The sequence below is a fragment of the Diuraphis noxia genome, unplaced genomic scaffold (genome assembly GCF_037042655.1).
Source record: "Diuraphis noxia isolate RWA-SAM2 unplaced genomic scaffold, SU_Dnox_SAM2 contig0001, whole genome shotgun sequence".
NCBI lineage: Eukaryota > Metazoa > Arthropoda > Insecta > Hemiptera > Aphididae > Diuraphis > Diuraphis noxia.
In genome coordinates, this window is record NW_028301711.1 from 89,088,172 (window position 1) to 89,104,602 (window position 16,431).

Consider the following 16,431-nt stretch of genomic DNA (forward strand, 5'->3'; position numbering starts at 1 on the left):
AATATATATTAATATGTATTAGTATCTATTTTAATAGAAACTAATATATATTAATGGAAAATGGTTTATAAATAAAATAATATACATAAATATATTAATATATACACATAAAATATTTGTAGATGTTTTAATTCAAATTAATCATTAGGGATAAGAGTAGATAATCAATATATTAATATACATTAGAATCTAATATATATTAATGTTTATCATTAAAAAATATGATAGCAAATAGTACAAATATATCACATGTATAAATAAATATATTTAACTATATGTATCTATTTATTTGTTGAAAATGTTAAAATTCATATTAATCGTTAGGAATAAGAGTATTTATTTAATATATATTAATATGTATTAGTTGCTATTTTAATAGAATCTAATCTATATTAATGGAAAATGGTTTATAAATACAATAATATACATAAATATATTAATATACATTAGAATCTAATATATATGAATGTTTATCAATAAAAAATATGATAGGAAATAGTACAAATATATCACATGTATATATAAATATATTTATCTATATGTATCTATTTATTTGTTGAAAATGTTAAAATTCATATTAATTGTTAGGAATAAGAGTAGATAATCAATATATTAATATACTTTAGAATCTAATATATATTAATGTTTATCAATAAAAAAAATGATATAAAACACTACACATATATTACATGTATATATAAATATATTTATCTATATGTATCTATTTATTTGTTGAAAATGTTTAAATTCATATTAATCGTTAGGGATTAGAGTATTTATTTAATATATATTAATATGTATTAGTTTCTATTTTAATAGAATCTAATATATATTAATGGAAAATGGTTTATAAATAAAATAATATACATAAATATAATAATATATACACATAAAATATTTGTAGTAGTTTAAATTGAAATTAATCAATATATTAATATACATTAGAATCTAATATATATTAATGTTTATCAATAAAAAATATGATAGGAAATAGTACAAATATATCACATGTATATATAAATATATTTATCTATATGTATCTATTTATTTGTTGAAAATGTTAAAATTCATATTAATCGTTAGGGATTAGAGTATTTATTTAATATATATTAATATGTTTTAGTATCTATTTTAATAGAATCTAATATATATTAATGGAAAATGGTTTATAAATAAAATAATATACATAAATATATTAATATATACACATAAAATATTTGTAGATGTTTTAATTCAAATTAATCATTAGGGATAAGAGTAGATAATCAATATATTAATAAACATTAGAATCTAATATATATTAATGTTTATCAGAAAAAAAATTGATATAAAATAGTACAAATATATCACATGTATATATAACTATATTTATCTATATGTATCTATTTATTTGTTGAAAATGTTTAAATTCATATTAATTGTTAGGGATTAGAGTATTTATTTAATATATATTAATATGTATTAGTTTCTATTTTAATAGAATCTAATATATATTAATGGAAAATGGTTTATAAATAAAATAATATACATAAATATAATAATATATACACATAAAATATTTGTAGTAGTTTAAATTGAAATTAATCAATATGGATAAGAGTAGATAATCAATATATTAATATACATTAGAATCTAATATATATTAATGTTTATCAATAAAAAATATGATAGGAAATAGTACAAATATAAATCATGTATATATAAATATATTTATCTATATGTATCTATTTATTTGTTGAAAATGTTAAAATTCATATTAATCGTTAGGGATTAGAGTATTTATTTAATATATATTAATATGTATTAGTTTTTATTTTAATAGAATCTATTCTATATTAATGTAAAATGGTTTATAAATAAAATAATATACATAAATATAATAATATATACACATAAAATATTTGTAGTAGTTTAAATTGAAATTAATCAATATGGATAAGAGTAGATAATCAATATATTAATATACATTAGAATCTAATATATATTAATGTTTATCAATAAAATATATGATAGGAAATAGTACAAATATATCACATGTATATATAAATATATTTATCTATATGTATCTATTTATTTGTTGAAAATGTTAAAATTCATATTAATCGTTAGGGATTAGAGTATTTATTTAATATATTTTAATATGTATTAGTTTCTAAATTAATAGAATCTAATCTATATAAATGGAAAATGGTTTATAAATAAAATAATATACATAAATATATTAATATATACACATAAAATATTTGTAGATGTTTTAATTCAAATTAATCATTAGGGATAAGAGTAGATAATCAATATATTAATATACATTAGAATCTAATATATATTAATGTATATCAATAAAAAATATGATAGAAAATAGTACAAATATATCACATGTATATATAAATATATTTAACTATATGTATCTATTTATTTGTTGAAAATGTTAAAATTCATATTAATCGTTAGGAATAAGAGTATTTATTTAATATATATTAATATGTATTAGTTTCTATTTTAATAGAATCTAATCTATATTAATGGAAAATGGTTTATAAATACAATAATATACATAAATATATTAATATATACACATAAAATATTTGTAGTAGTTTTAATTGAAATTAATCATTAGGGATAAGAGTAGATAATCAATATATTAATATACATTAGAATCTAATATATATTAATGTTAATCAATAAAAAAAATGATATAAAATACTACAAATATATTACATGTATATATAAATATATGTATCTATATGTATCTATTTATTTGTTGAAAATGTTAAAATTCATATTAATTGTTAGGAATAAGAGTAGATAATCAATATATTAATATACTTTAGAATCTAATATATATTAATGTTTATCAATAAAAAAAAAGATATAAAACACTACACATATATTACATGTATATATAAATATATTTATCTATATGTATCTATTTATTTGTTGAAAATGTTTAAATTCATATTAATCGTTAGGGATTAGAGTATTTATTTAATATATATTAATATGTATTAGTTTCTATTTTAATAGAATCTAATATATATTAATGGAAAATGGTTTATAAATAAAATAATATACATAAATATAATAATATATACACATAAAATATTTGTAGTAGTTTAAATTGAAATTAATCAATATATTAATATACATTAGAATCTAATATATATTAATGTTTATCAATAAAAAATATGATAGGAAATAGTACAAATATATCACATGTATATGTAAATATATTTATCTATATGTATCTATTTATTTGTTGAAAATGTTAAAATTCATATTAATTGTTAGGAATTAGAGTATTTATTTAATATATTTTAATATGTATTAGTTTCTAAATTAATAGAATCTAATCTATATAAATGGAAAATGGTTTATAAATAAAATAATATACATAAATATATTAATATATACACATAAAATATTTGTAGATGTTTTAATTCAAATTAATCATTAGGGATAAGAGTAGATAATCAATATATTAATATACATTAGAATCTAATATATATTAATGTATATCAATAAAAAATATGATAGAAAATAGTACAAATATATCACATGTATATATAAATATATTTAACTATATGTATCTATTTATTTGTTGAAAATGTTAAAATTCATATTAATCGTTAGGAATAAGAGTATTTATTTAATATATATTAATATGTTTTAGTATCTATTTTAATAGAATCTAATATATATATTAATGGAAAATGGTTTATAAATAAAATAATATACATAAATATATTAATATATACACATAAAATATTTGTAGATGTTTTAATTCAAATTAATCAATAGGGATAAGAGTTGATAATCAATATATAAATATTAATATACATTAGATTATTAGGATCTATTATATATTAATGTTTATAACTAAAAATAATGATATAAAATACTACAAATATATTACATATATATAAATATATGTATCTATTTATTTGTTGAAAATGTTAAAATTCATTTTAATTATTAGGGATTAGAGAATTTATTTAATATATATTAATATGTATTATTTTCTATTTTAATAGAATCTAATCTATATTAATGGAAAATGGTTTATAAATATAAAATATACATACATATATAAATATATACACATAAAATATTTGCAGTAGTTTTAATTGAAATTAATCATTAGGGATAAGAGTAGATAATCAATAAATTAATATACATTAGAATCTAATATATATTAATGTTTATCAGAAAAAAAATTGATATAAAATAGTACAAACATATCACATGTATATATAACTATATTTATCTATATGTATCTATTTATATGTTGAAAATGTTTAAATTCATATTAATTGTTAGGGATTAGAGTATTTATTTAATATATATTAATATGTATTAGTTTCTATTTTAATAGAATCTAATATATATTAATGGAAAATGGTTTATAAATAAAATAATATACATAAATATAATAATATATACACATAAAATATTTGTAGTAGTTTAAATTGAAATTAATCAATATGGATAAGAGTAGATAATCAATATATTAATATACATTAGAATCTAATATATATTAATGTTTATCAATAAAAAATATGATAGGAAATAGTACAAATATATCACATGTATATATAAATATATTTATCTAAATGTATCTATTTATTTGTTGAAAATGTTAAAATTCATATTAATCGTTAGGGATTAGAGTATTTATTTAATATATATTAATATGTATTAGTATCTATTTTAATAGAATCTAATATATATTAATGGAAAATGGTTTATAAATAAAATAATATACATAAATATATTAATATATACACATAAAATATTTGTAGATGTTTTAATTCAAATTAATCATTAGGGATAAGAGTTGATAATCAATATATAAATATTAATATACATTAGATTATTAGGATCTATTATATATTAATGTTTATAACTAACAATAATGATATAAAATACTACAAATATATTACATATATATAAATATATACGTATCTATTTATTTGTTGAAAATGTTAAAATTCATTTTAATTGTTAGGGATTAAAGAATTTATTTAATATATATTAATATGTATTATTTTCTATTTTAATAGAATCTAATCTATAATAATGGAAAATGGTTTATAAATAAAATAATATTTATAAATATAGTAATATATACACATAAAATATTTGTAGTAGTTTTAATTGAAATTAATCATTAGGGATAAGTGTTGATAATCAATATATTAATATACATTAGAATCTAATATATATTAATGTTTATCAATAAAAAAAAGGATATAAAATAGTACAAATATATCACATGTATATGTAAATATATGTATCTATATGTATCTATTTATTTGTTGAAAATGTTAAAATTCATATTAATCGTTAGGAATTAGAGTATTTATTTAATATATATTAATATGTATTAGTTTCTATTTTAATAGAATCTAATCTATATTAATGGAAAATGGTTTATAAATAAAATAATATACATAAATATATTAATATATACACATAAAATATTTGTAGTAGTTTTAATTTAAATTAATCAATATGGATAAGAGTAGATAATCAATATATTAATATACATTAGAATCTAATATATATTAATGTTTATCAATAAAAAAAAGGATATAAAATACTACAAATATATCACATGTATATATAAATATATGTATCTATATGTATCTATTTATTTGTTGAAAATGTTAAAATTCATATTAATTGTTAGGAATAAGAGTAGATAATCAATATATTAATATACTTTAGAATGTAATATATATTAATGTGTATCAATAAAAAAAAATGATATAAAACACTACAAATATATTACATGTATATATAAATATATTTATCTATATTGTATCTATTTATTTGTTGAAAATGTTTAAATTCATATTAATCGTTAGGGATTAGAGTATTTATTTAATATATATTAATATGTATTAGTTTCTATTTTAATAGAATCTAATATATATTAATGGAAAATGGGTTTTAAATAATATAATATACATAAATATATTAATATATACACATAAAATATTTGTAGTAGTTTAAATTGAAATTAATCAATAGGGATAAGAGTAGATAATCAATATATTAATATACATTAGAATCTAATATATATTAATGTTTATCAATAAAAAAAATGATATAAAATACTACAAATATATTACATGTATATGTAAATATATTTATCTATATTTATCTTTTTTTTTGTTGAAAATCTTTTAATTCATATTAATTGTTATGGATTAGAATAGTTATTTAATATGTATTAGTTTTTATTTTAATTGAATCTAATCTATATTAATTGAAAAAGGTTTATAAATAAAAAAATATATAGTAAATAGAATTATATATTTTAATAATTTTGTATTAAAACCTTAGGGTTGTAAGGTTATTTTTACAAGGTAATTAATATTTAAATATAGATCAACACATATTTTAAAATATTTCTTAATCAAAGTTTTGTACAACCTAAATCATAATTTTTATAATATTACTAATTTATTTCAGAATTTTTTGAATATTCATCTCTTATAGTTCTCTCGTATATCGATATAGCAGTTTCTTTGAAAAAATTAAAACTTGGGCCTTTTTACAATTTTGCGTTTTAAAAACGGTTAAATGCATGTTGGAGGATCTGGTTGTCTATCAATACCACTTTTACGGTACAGGAATCATCATCTGATCTATAAAACAGTTGACAATTTTACAAGATGATAAGCAAAGGTGATAAAGCATACATTGTTTAAGACATTTTTTAAAGTGTATTAGCTAGGTTGGTAATAATTTAAATTTTTGTCTAAAATTGATTTGACAGAAATGTAATAATTATTTATATCATACCTTGGATTCAGTGACTCAATACTTCTGCTGTGATGAATTGAGAATGGCATATCTTTTTTCAAGCTTTTATGCATAGGGCACGACCATGAATTAGGTACACGTCTAAAACATAAATTACATCGTAGACTCATAGTTAATTTACTATCATCAATATGACATAGGTACCTATTATTATTCCATCTATTACCGGGTATAGCGGTCAAAGGTTTACTTATTTATGAGATCCTAAGTAGCACGTTAGTAAAATACTATAGGATTTACTGTAAATAAAATTCGTTTTTGAAATATTTATCAATTAAAATATAATATTTTTAGAATTTATAAGAATCCTTTTTATTTGAAAATTATAGAGTTTATTAAAATAGACAAAATCATGTTTTATTAATAAAAACAAATGTATGTAATAGCAATACCTAAGTCAATAAAAACGTAATTTTTATTTGCAATGATCATTACGTTTTAATTTGGCCACATTTCTAGACTATGAGCATATTTTTAAATTGAATAATTAAAATCAAATACATTATAAGTAATTTGGTTGCTTGAGAACATATTAATGTCACATTTTCAGGTACATTTTTTATAATAGTTGTAGTTATGTGGCCTGAAAATATTATCATTTTATTAATTCATTATAACGGGTAATAGTCAATTTTTAAGTTACGATTATTAGATATAAATTACAAGATTTAGAGCCTTTTCTGTCAACTCATAATTTTCAATCTCTAATCCATTGACCTTAAAATGCTCTGAATGTAGTTGCCGGTCTAGAGTTATATTTTTATTGAAATAAATTAATAATTATGTGTTTTTAGAATTGTAAGTATTTTGTTACTTTTAAATTTATTAGTATTATTAACTATTAATCAGCAATACAATTTACCTAACTAAAATAAAATTTGTATTTTTAATAATAAAACAATTACTTGTTTCAGTTCTTTGTTCTCTGCTATTAAATATTTAAATCTTTTCTCATATGTTTGTATTTCTGGTATTTTTTTAAAATCTCATTTTTCTGTTCGTTTTCTGATGCGAATCCAATTTGAGATTAGCGAACACCGGTACGTTTTACTGAAATCTGCACTGCTTTAAATTATTATGGTAAAATAAAAATAACTTTTGACTAACAACTCTATGGAGATTTAAAAGTCATTATAATAAAATATCTATTATTGTCTCCCTGGTGATAAGTAACTGTAAGCATTCTTATTAGTTTAATATAATCTTTAAATACAAGTTATTTTAGCAGGTGGTTATTATTTTTATGCTTCATTTTAGATTCTGAACGAAGTGATGAATGTATTGATTTTACAATGATGTGTGTTTTTTTTGTTTTTTTTTGTGTCTGTGTACAGCATAACTAGTCGAAATAAAGCTTCAATTTCAAACTTTGTGGGTGGTTTCCGATGTAAAATTGAAGATCTTTGGTTCATTATAGAGGTCAAAAGTAAACATTTTCCAACAGTTTTAAAAATAATCGAGAAAAACAAAAAAAAGACAGAAAAACTGGAATTTTTACGCAAAACCAGTTTTCGACCAAATTGATTTTTTTATTTGGTTGTAATTCAAAAACTAATCACTGATTTTTTTTTTGAAGTGTCGGTTTTAAAATTGTTTATGAAATTATTATTATTATTATACTTATTATTTATACCCATTTACCCAGATATGTTTACATAATTTATTATACATTTGTTAATCTATCTATACTATTATATAAAATTGTAAGGGTTTTTCTTAGACCGCGCTAACCGAGAAAACTACTGAACCGATTTGGTTGAAATTTTTTTTGGCTGAAACCCGACACTCCGCTGAAGGTTATAGTAACACTTTTGTCAATAAAAAAAAAGTATAAAGTTCATACAAAATCAAAAACAGAATCAAAGTAGTGGCGCCCTCTTTCGGCCAAAAAATATACTAAATATTTTTAGTTGTTACGGTTCTATAGGTTGCAGATCCAAAGAGGATGAGTTGTTCTTATATAAAATGGAAACATATGGTAAACTTATTGTATGACATATAGTTACTATTGGTTACTGATAGGACAAGGTTATTATGAAAGAATATTTTATGAAAATCCACCCGAAATGTAGGAGATCTGTATGTCAAAAATACAACAGTGGCGCCATCTGTCTAGAAAAAAACAAACTAAATTATAAAAAATTTAGTTTATTGTTGCAGATTAAAATAATAATAAGTATATAGTGGTTATATAGTGGTTGCTATTGGTTTATCGGGCATGTTTGTATATTATAATATTATAAAGTTTTTGTAATATTACATTATAGTAAACAATCTAAGAGAACATCAGTCACTGGCATCAGCACACCGGCATAATTTGTACTTAGTTTTTTTACCTTTTTTTCTTACCCAAATTTTGAGTAAGTGGCCAATTCATTATCATGCCGAGAGCGCAAAGAGCACGCATTAGCAGAAGAACTGCCAATGCATCTCGAATGTATAACAGAAGGCAACAAAATAACACACCAGAACGTTCTCAAACACGTGCTCAGGAGCAACGTAACGCTTTGAGTATGAAATCAGCGTTTAATTATCAATCCGAGATTGATTATTTAAATATTAAAGCGCTTCAAATTGGACGAATGACTATATTATGTCCTAAGTGCCATGCAAAAAAATGGAAAGATGAAACCCATGGACTTTGCTGCGCTGACGGTAAAGTTGTTTTACACCAATTTGAGGATCTTCCAGACCTAATTAAAAGTTTAATTGATAATTCTCACCCTCTATCAAAACATTTCTTTGATAATTCTAGACGGTATAACACTCTGTTTCAAATGACATTGTTTGGAGCAAACGAAATAAGTGAAGGGAACTTCATGCCCTCTTTTAAAATTCAGGGTCAAGTGCATCATTTAATAGGTAGTTTATTACCCGAAATTGGAAATAATGCTAAATTTTTACAAATATATTTTATGTCAGAGTCGGATCAAATATCTATTCGAACAAATATGATTCCAAATATGAAAAGAGGTCTCATTGAATCATTGCAAACAGTTTTGCGTGAAAATAATCACCTCATACAGAGCTTTAGAACTAATCTGGAGTCGAGGTCTTTTGATGAGTTGCAAAACTTTAAGTTAATTATTCATGCTGACAGAGTTCCTCAAGATGAACACAGAGGTCAATATAATGCACCTACCATCGATGAAGTAGCTGTATTATTAGTTAATGAAGATAAAGGTCCCAGAGATATAGTTCTGCACGGTCGGAGTGGACAATTGAGTCGAGTTTCCGAATTGAATAGATCTTATGATGCACTGCAATATCCATTGATGTATACTAGAGGCGAAGACGGTTATCACATTAATATATTACAGGAAAATAACCAAAATCGAACCAAAACTGTATCCTGCATGCAATTTTATTCTTATAGGTTTATGGTTAGAGAAACAAGTCTAAATCATCTACATTATTACAAAACATTATTCAGCCAATTCGCCGTAGATATGATGGCAAAATTGATTTCTGAAAGACTACACTTTATTCGTAACCATCAAAAACAACTACGTGCGGATGATTATGTTCACCTCCGAGATGCTGTTAACAATGATGCAAATATTAATGCTAATAACGTTGGGCAACAAGTAATTCTTCCTTCCTCTTTTACTGGCTCCCCACGTTACATGCATGAAAAAAATCAGGATGCCATGACTTATGTTCGTAAATTTGGCCGCCCAGATTTATTTATTACTTTTACATGCAACCCGGAATGGCCGGAAATAAAAAATGAATTATTTCAAGATCAAAAGTCGTTTGATAGACACGATATAATCTCTAGAGTTTTTCATCTCAAACTAAAAAAGTTTATGCATGTATTAAAAAATAAATATGTTTTCGGAGATGTAAATTGTTATGTTTACAGTGTTGAATGGCAAAAACGAGGTTTGCCACACTGCCACATTCTTTTGTGGTTACAAACGAAAATTCAGTCAGATGAAATTGATAAAATTATTTCTGCCGAGATACCAAACAAAGACAGAGATCCTATACTTTATGAAATAGTTTGCAAGAATATGATTCATGGCCCATGCGGCGAGTTAAATATTAGATCGCCATGTATGAATATTGGAAAATGTAGTAAGAAATACCCTCACAAATTGGTCAAGGATACTCAAACTGGAGATGATGGTTATCCGACTTACCGACGGAGATCACCAGATGATGGAGGTTATACTGCAATATTAAAAGTTCGTGGTAAAACAGAAATCGTGGTTGACAACCGTTGGGTTGTACCGTATTGTCCAGTGCTATCTAGGTGCTTTAATGCGCATATTAACGTAGAATACTGTCATACGGTTAAAGCGATAAAATACATATGTAAATATATTAATAAAGGATCAGATAGAGCTACTTTTTCTGTTAATCGTGAAAACGATGAGATTACAAATTTTTTGAATGGTCGATACATATGTACTTCTGAGCGTTTTGGAGAATTTTCAATTTTGAAATCCATGATAGAGATCCGACAGTTCAGCACTTGGCTGTTCATCTAGAAAATGGACAGCGTGTTTTCTTTAATGATAATAATCTTCATCAAGTTATTGAAAATCCAAGAAAAACGACACTAACTTCATTTTTTGAACTGTGTTCACATGATGATTTTGCGAAAACACTGTTCTATCATGAAGTTCCTTCTTATTACACCTGGGATAATAGCAGAGGCTGGTTAAAGAGAAGACGGGGAAAAGATGTTCCAGGTTGACCAGGAATAAAAATGGACACTGCCATTGGTAGAATTTACACGATTCACCCAAATCAAAGTGAGTGCTTCCATTTAAGATTGTTACTAAATTATGTACAAGGTCCTACTTCATTTGAAAGCTTGAAGGCCTTTGATGGAGTCATTCACGCGACTTTTAAAGCTTCCTGTTTTGCTCTTGGGCTTTTAGAAAATGACGAGCAATGGAAAAATACTCTAGCGGAAGCAACTCTTTCAGAAAGCCCTTCAAAATTAAGAGAATTATTCGCAATAATCATAGTTTTCTGCCAACCGTCTGAACCTCAATCTTTGTGGGAACAGTTCAGAAATGATTTTTGTGAAGATATTCTTCTTACAGAGCGCACTCGATTAAATGACTTGCAATTTACTTTTTCTGATGAAATATTTAATAAAGGTTTGATTGAAATAGAAGATAAAGTTGTTTTTCTGTCTGAAAAATATTTAACTGAATTTGGAATGAACTCACCTGTTCGAAATGAAAATGCATCTGATCCTTTTGAATTCTCAATTTTGCGTTCTTACGATAATAACCGATTACAAGAATTTGTAGAAATCAATTTACCAAAATTAGTAAATGATCAAAAATATGCTTTTAATGTTATTACAGAAAGCGTAATGAATCATCAAGGAAGAGTTTTTTTTTTTAGATGCTCCGGGTGGTACAGGAAAAACATTCCTAATTAATTTGTTGTTGGCTCAAATTAGATCCTCAGGTAAAGTTGCATTAGCAGTAGCTTCATCTGGTATAGCAGCAACTCTCCTTAGTGGCGGCAGAACTGCTCACTCGACTTTCAAGTTACCGTTAAATGTATTATTTGATACAGAATACGTTTGTCCGATTCGTAAAAATGGCCCTCATGGAAAAATTCTTCAAAAAACCTCATTCGTTGTGTGGGATGAGTGTACAATGAGTCACAGATCACATATCGAAGCAATTGATCGAACATTAAAAGATCTTAGGTGTAATAATAAGTTTATGGGTGGCATAACATTCGTTTTCGCTGGTGATTTCCGTCAAACCTTACCAGTAATCCCTAAAGGTACTCGAGCTGATGTCGTTAATGCTTGCTTAAAATCTTCCCATATATGGAACTATGTTGAAAAACTTTATTTGCGAACAAACATGAGAGTTTATTTATGCGGAGGGGACGATATTTTTCCAGCACAGTTGTTGAAAATTGGAAATGGAACTTTAGAAAATGAAAATGGTTACATTTCTGTCAATCACACGATTGGACGGGTGGTCAATAACGTGTTAGAGTTGATTTCTACAGTTTATCCAGACATTTTTAATCTGTCCAATAAATCAGATCAGTGGTTATGTTGAAAGAGCTATAATCTCTCCAAGAAATGTAACAGCAGAAGAAATTAATGATATCATCCTTCTAAAATTCGATGGACACTCACGTGGATATCTATCTATTGATACAGTTACATCAACAGATGATGCTATTCATTATAAACAAGAATTTCTCAATTCTCTTTCTCCTTCGGGATTTCCTCCTCATAAACTAAAATTAAAAATTGGTGCTCCAATTACATTATTACGTAATCTTCAACCACCGAACTTATGTAACGGTACAAGATTACAAATAAAATCGTTGCGAAATAATATTATAGAAGCCGTAATTCTTACAGGGCCAGCGAAAGGAGAAATTGCATTTATTCCAAGAATTCCCATGATTCCCTCTGACTTGCCGTTTTCTTTCAAACGGCTTCAATTCCCGGGTAAAGTTTCTTTTGCCATTACCATAAACAAAGCACAAGGTCAAACATTCAAGTACGTTGGCGTAGATCTTCGTACAGAGTGTTTTTCACATGGGCAATTATACGTGGCATTTTCTCGAACTGGAGACCCGAATCATCTTATGATTTTAATTTCAACAGGAAATATAACAAAAAACATCATATACTCAGAAGTCTTATAAAATTCATATTTTAATTCTTTTTTTTTCTTTAATAAATTTTAATAAATCTTTAATAAATTTTCTTTAATAAATCTTTATCAACCATAAATTATTTCTTTTTTATCAGTATTTATTTTTATCATTTATAACGCTAGAAACCGTTTTTTATATTTACTAGCCGATCACAATAAACAATAATATTTGAATAAAAAATTCTACATATCATGGTCCGAAGGCAAAATAAACAACCAATCACGGGCGAAGCTGTGACGGGTCGGCTAATTACTATATATAAATGAGAGAAAAACAAAATTAATAGATTTGTTAAGTAGGTAATACGTTCTCTAAACTCTCTACAAATTACAATTACCTAGTGATTAAAATTCCTGGGTGCCAGTGATTTTTCTCATGAAAAATGCGAATTATTTGTCTGTTTGGTTTCCAATATACTAATGCTGAATTTATTATTTCATTGTTAGTAGTGAAATTTTCATTGATTATTATTAAGTTCTTATTTAATGTGTCACAAATAAAAGCAATATCTTCGTCTGTTAAATAATATCCTGTTTTACATTTTTCAATACCTATTAATTTCAAAATATTTAGATTGGATAAAGAAAATCCTAAGTTTTTTAAACATATTCTTAACGCGTGTGCATCACAATCGCCATCTCCTGGTGCCTGTGGTCCTTTTGTAAACCGTTTTACAAACTCATGAATATACCGTTCATTATTATTTTTATTTTTACAATTCGAAAAACTGTCTGGTGGAATTAAATCTAATTCCTATAATTTATGATTATTTTCATTTTTTTTGTATTTTTGATTATTTAATAATTGAGTTACTTTAAAACTATTATTGACGTCCCACTTAAATGTTTCGCTTTGTTTTTTTAATATAAAAACTATGTTATTATTATTAAGAATAACTATAACTTTTAATTTTGTTAATACATCCATCCCTAACAATTTCTACCAATGACTTTCCAACTATATTCAAACTAGTATTATTTGCAGGCTTGCAGCCTCGAGACTAATGCCAGTTTCTAATGGTAGTACAATTTCATTTAAATAAATATTATTATTATTGATAATAGTTATACTTGCTCCTATGTCAATTAAAAAATTATCATCATGATTATTTATTTTTCCCGGTATTTCAATTTTATAAATATTTTTATAGTTTTTCAGTTTAAAATTTTTGTTTTTATTAAATCAATTGAATTGTTATCATTGATATCAACTAAATTTACTGGTATCCTAATTTTTTTTTTCAATTTTAGAAACACACCTAGTTAAGTGTTTCTTTTGAAGTTTTTTGACATGGTACATGAAGAGCGTGTGTGACCTGCACCATCCGTAGTCATAGCAAACTATATCTACCTACGGAGGGTTTTCATTAAAGTTTTTATTTTTATTTTGTGTTTTATGTTCTATTTCTCGGTCATCGCATATTTTTGCATACACACATTATTATTGAAATTATTATTGTCGTATCTGTAGTCTCTATTATTTATTCCTGCGTAGGTAACCATTATGATTATCAAAGTTATGAAAATTATTAAATCTATTATAATTATTGTTATCATTATTATTAATATTATTATTATAACCACTGCATGAAATTAGAAGTGTTGTTATAATTCTTATTACTATTGTTATTTTTAACATGAAAATTTGGGACTTTATAATTATTGTTATATTGTTGATCGAAAAATGGAGGTTTATAACTATTAAATCTGAGTCTATTAAAATTCCCGTTGCCGTAATTTCGTCTATAATAACAATAAGTATGGTTATCATAATTATAATTATCGTTATTATATTTCGTAAAATTATTATTTTTATTTAAATTATAAGTATTACTTTCTAATTTTGTTTTTTCTTCTAACTCATTGGCTCTTGATTTCGTATACTCAAACTTTTTAAAATTATTTTCTAGTTCTGTCAGGCTATTATTTTTTTAACATACCAATCACGTTATACTGTTATAGTAATCTGGTGATAATGCATCTAAAATGAAATCAACTTTTTCGGATTCGGGCATCGCTTTGTTTGTTTCATTTATTAAAAAATGTATGTCTATCCAAAACTCTCCCACAGATTCACTAGATTTTAATTTTCTGTTTTTTAATTTATTTTTTAGCATTTTTGATCTTCCGTATGAGGCAAACTTTTTCTTAAGTTTAAGCATTATTTTTTCAAAAGATAATTTAGTTTCAGAATCCATAATTTTAAGTAGTTTATATGCCGATCCTTTTTAATAAAGTGGTGAGTATACTAGGTACCTAATTTAGTTTCATCTTCCCATCCATTTGCCTTTGCCATTAACTCAAAATTTTCAAAAAATCCCAGTACACATTCGTCCTGTGTGCCGTTAAATATACCGAGAGAAAAATGATAATTACCTGCCATATTAGGTATATTTATTATTTGTTTTACTAATATTTAATTTCGGTTGAGAACTAATTCAGAAAACAGATTGAGAATACAGATTTTATCAAATAGGTAGATTATTTTGCTCTGTTGTAAATTTATTATCTATTACTTCAATTTTGTTATTAATTAATTGAGTAGATGTATTGAGGTCCGATAAAATATTGTTTAAACTCGTAAATTCGTCGCTAGATTTTGAAGTATTATTATCTTTAAGCTCTATCACAGTTTTTGCATCAGTTTCAATTAATGTTTGATTACGATTATTTTCTTCTGATTCGTAAAATTCATCAAGTTTATATGTTTGTAATTGTTTAATATGCGCTATCGCAAGTTGTTTGTGCTCAATAAACGAAGCAGTATTATTAACATTAACTTTACAATAATTTAAAAAATCATATAATTCTTGTTTATTTAAATAATTTAGCCAAATCAATAATTTTTGCGAAATAATAAAAATTCAAATTTTTTGTTTAACGATAGTTTTGAGAACTCTACAACGGCGATATCTTGAACCTCATATAAAGTAGCAAG

At 23.8% G+C, this 16,431-nt stretch overlaps 2 protein-coding genes across 2 annotated transcripts; both read left to right on the top strand.

Annotated features, from left to right (window-relative positions):
• Window positions 1–9,684: 9,684 nt before the first annotated feature.
• LOC149062369 (uncharacterized) lies at window positions 9,685–10,233 on the top strand. Its single transcript, XM_089217587.1, has 2 exons — window positions 9,685–10,128; window positions 10,208–10,233. The coding sequence occupies exons 1-2, from the start codon at window positions 9,747–9,749 to the stop codon at window positions 10,231–10,233; spliced, it is 408 nt and encodes a 135-aa protein (XP_089073713.1). The 5' UTR covers window positions 9,685–9,746.
• Window positions 10,234–11,548: 1,315 nt separating this feature from the next.
• Window positions 11,549–14,179, top strand: LOC149062370 (uncharacterized). The gene is made up of 5 exons (XM_089215302.1): window positions 11,549–11,948; window positions 12,268–12,797; window positions 12,865–13,081; window positions 13,175–13,334; window positions 14,068–14,179. Exons 1-5 carry the CDS (start codon window positions 11,549–11,551, stop codon window positions 14,177–14,179), a joined length of 1,419 nt encoding a protein of 472 aa, XP_089071428.1.
• The last annotated feature ends 2,252 nt before the right edge of the window (window positions 14,180–16,431 follow it).

Excerpts from the sequence above, each read along its gene's own strand:
- LOC149062370 (XM_089215302.1), top strand. The coding sequence starts at position 11,549 with ATGGACACTGCCATTGGTAGAATTTACACGATTCACCCAAATCAAAGT. Across the intron at positions 11,949-12,267 it reads TGATGAAATATTTAATAAAG|GTAAAGTTGCATTAGCAGTA; the intron begins GTTTGATTGAAA and ends TTAGATCCTCAG. Across the intron at positions 13,082-13,174 it reads TAAACTAAAATTAAAAATTG|AAGCCGTAATTCTTACAGGG; the intron begins GTGCTCCAATTA and ends ATAATATTATAG.
- LOC149062369 (XM_089217587.1), top strand. The coding sequence starts at position 9,747 with ATGTCAGAGTCGGATCAAATATCTATTCGAACAAATATGATTCCAAAT. Across the intron at positions 10,129-10,207 it reads GTATACTAGAGGCGAAGACG|GTTTATGGTTAGAGAAACAA; the intron begins GTTATCACATTA and ends TTATTCTTATAG.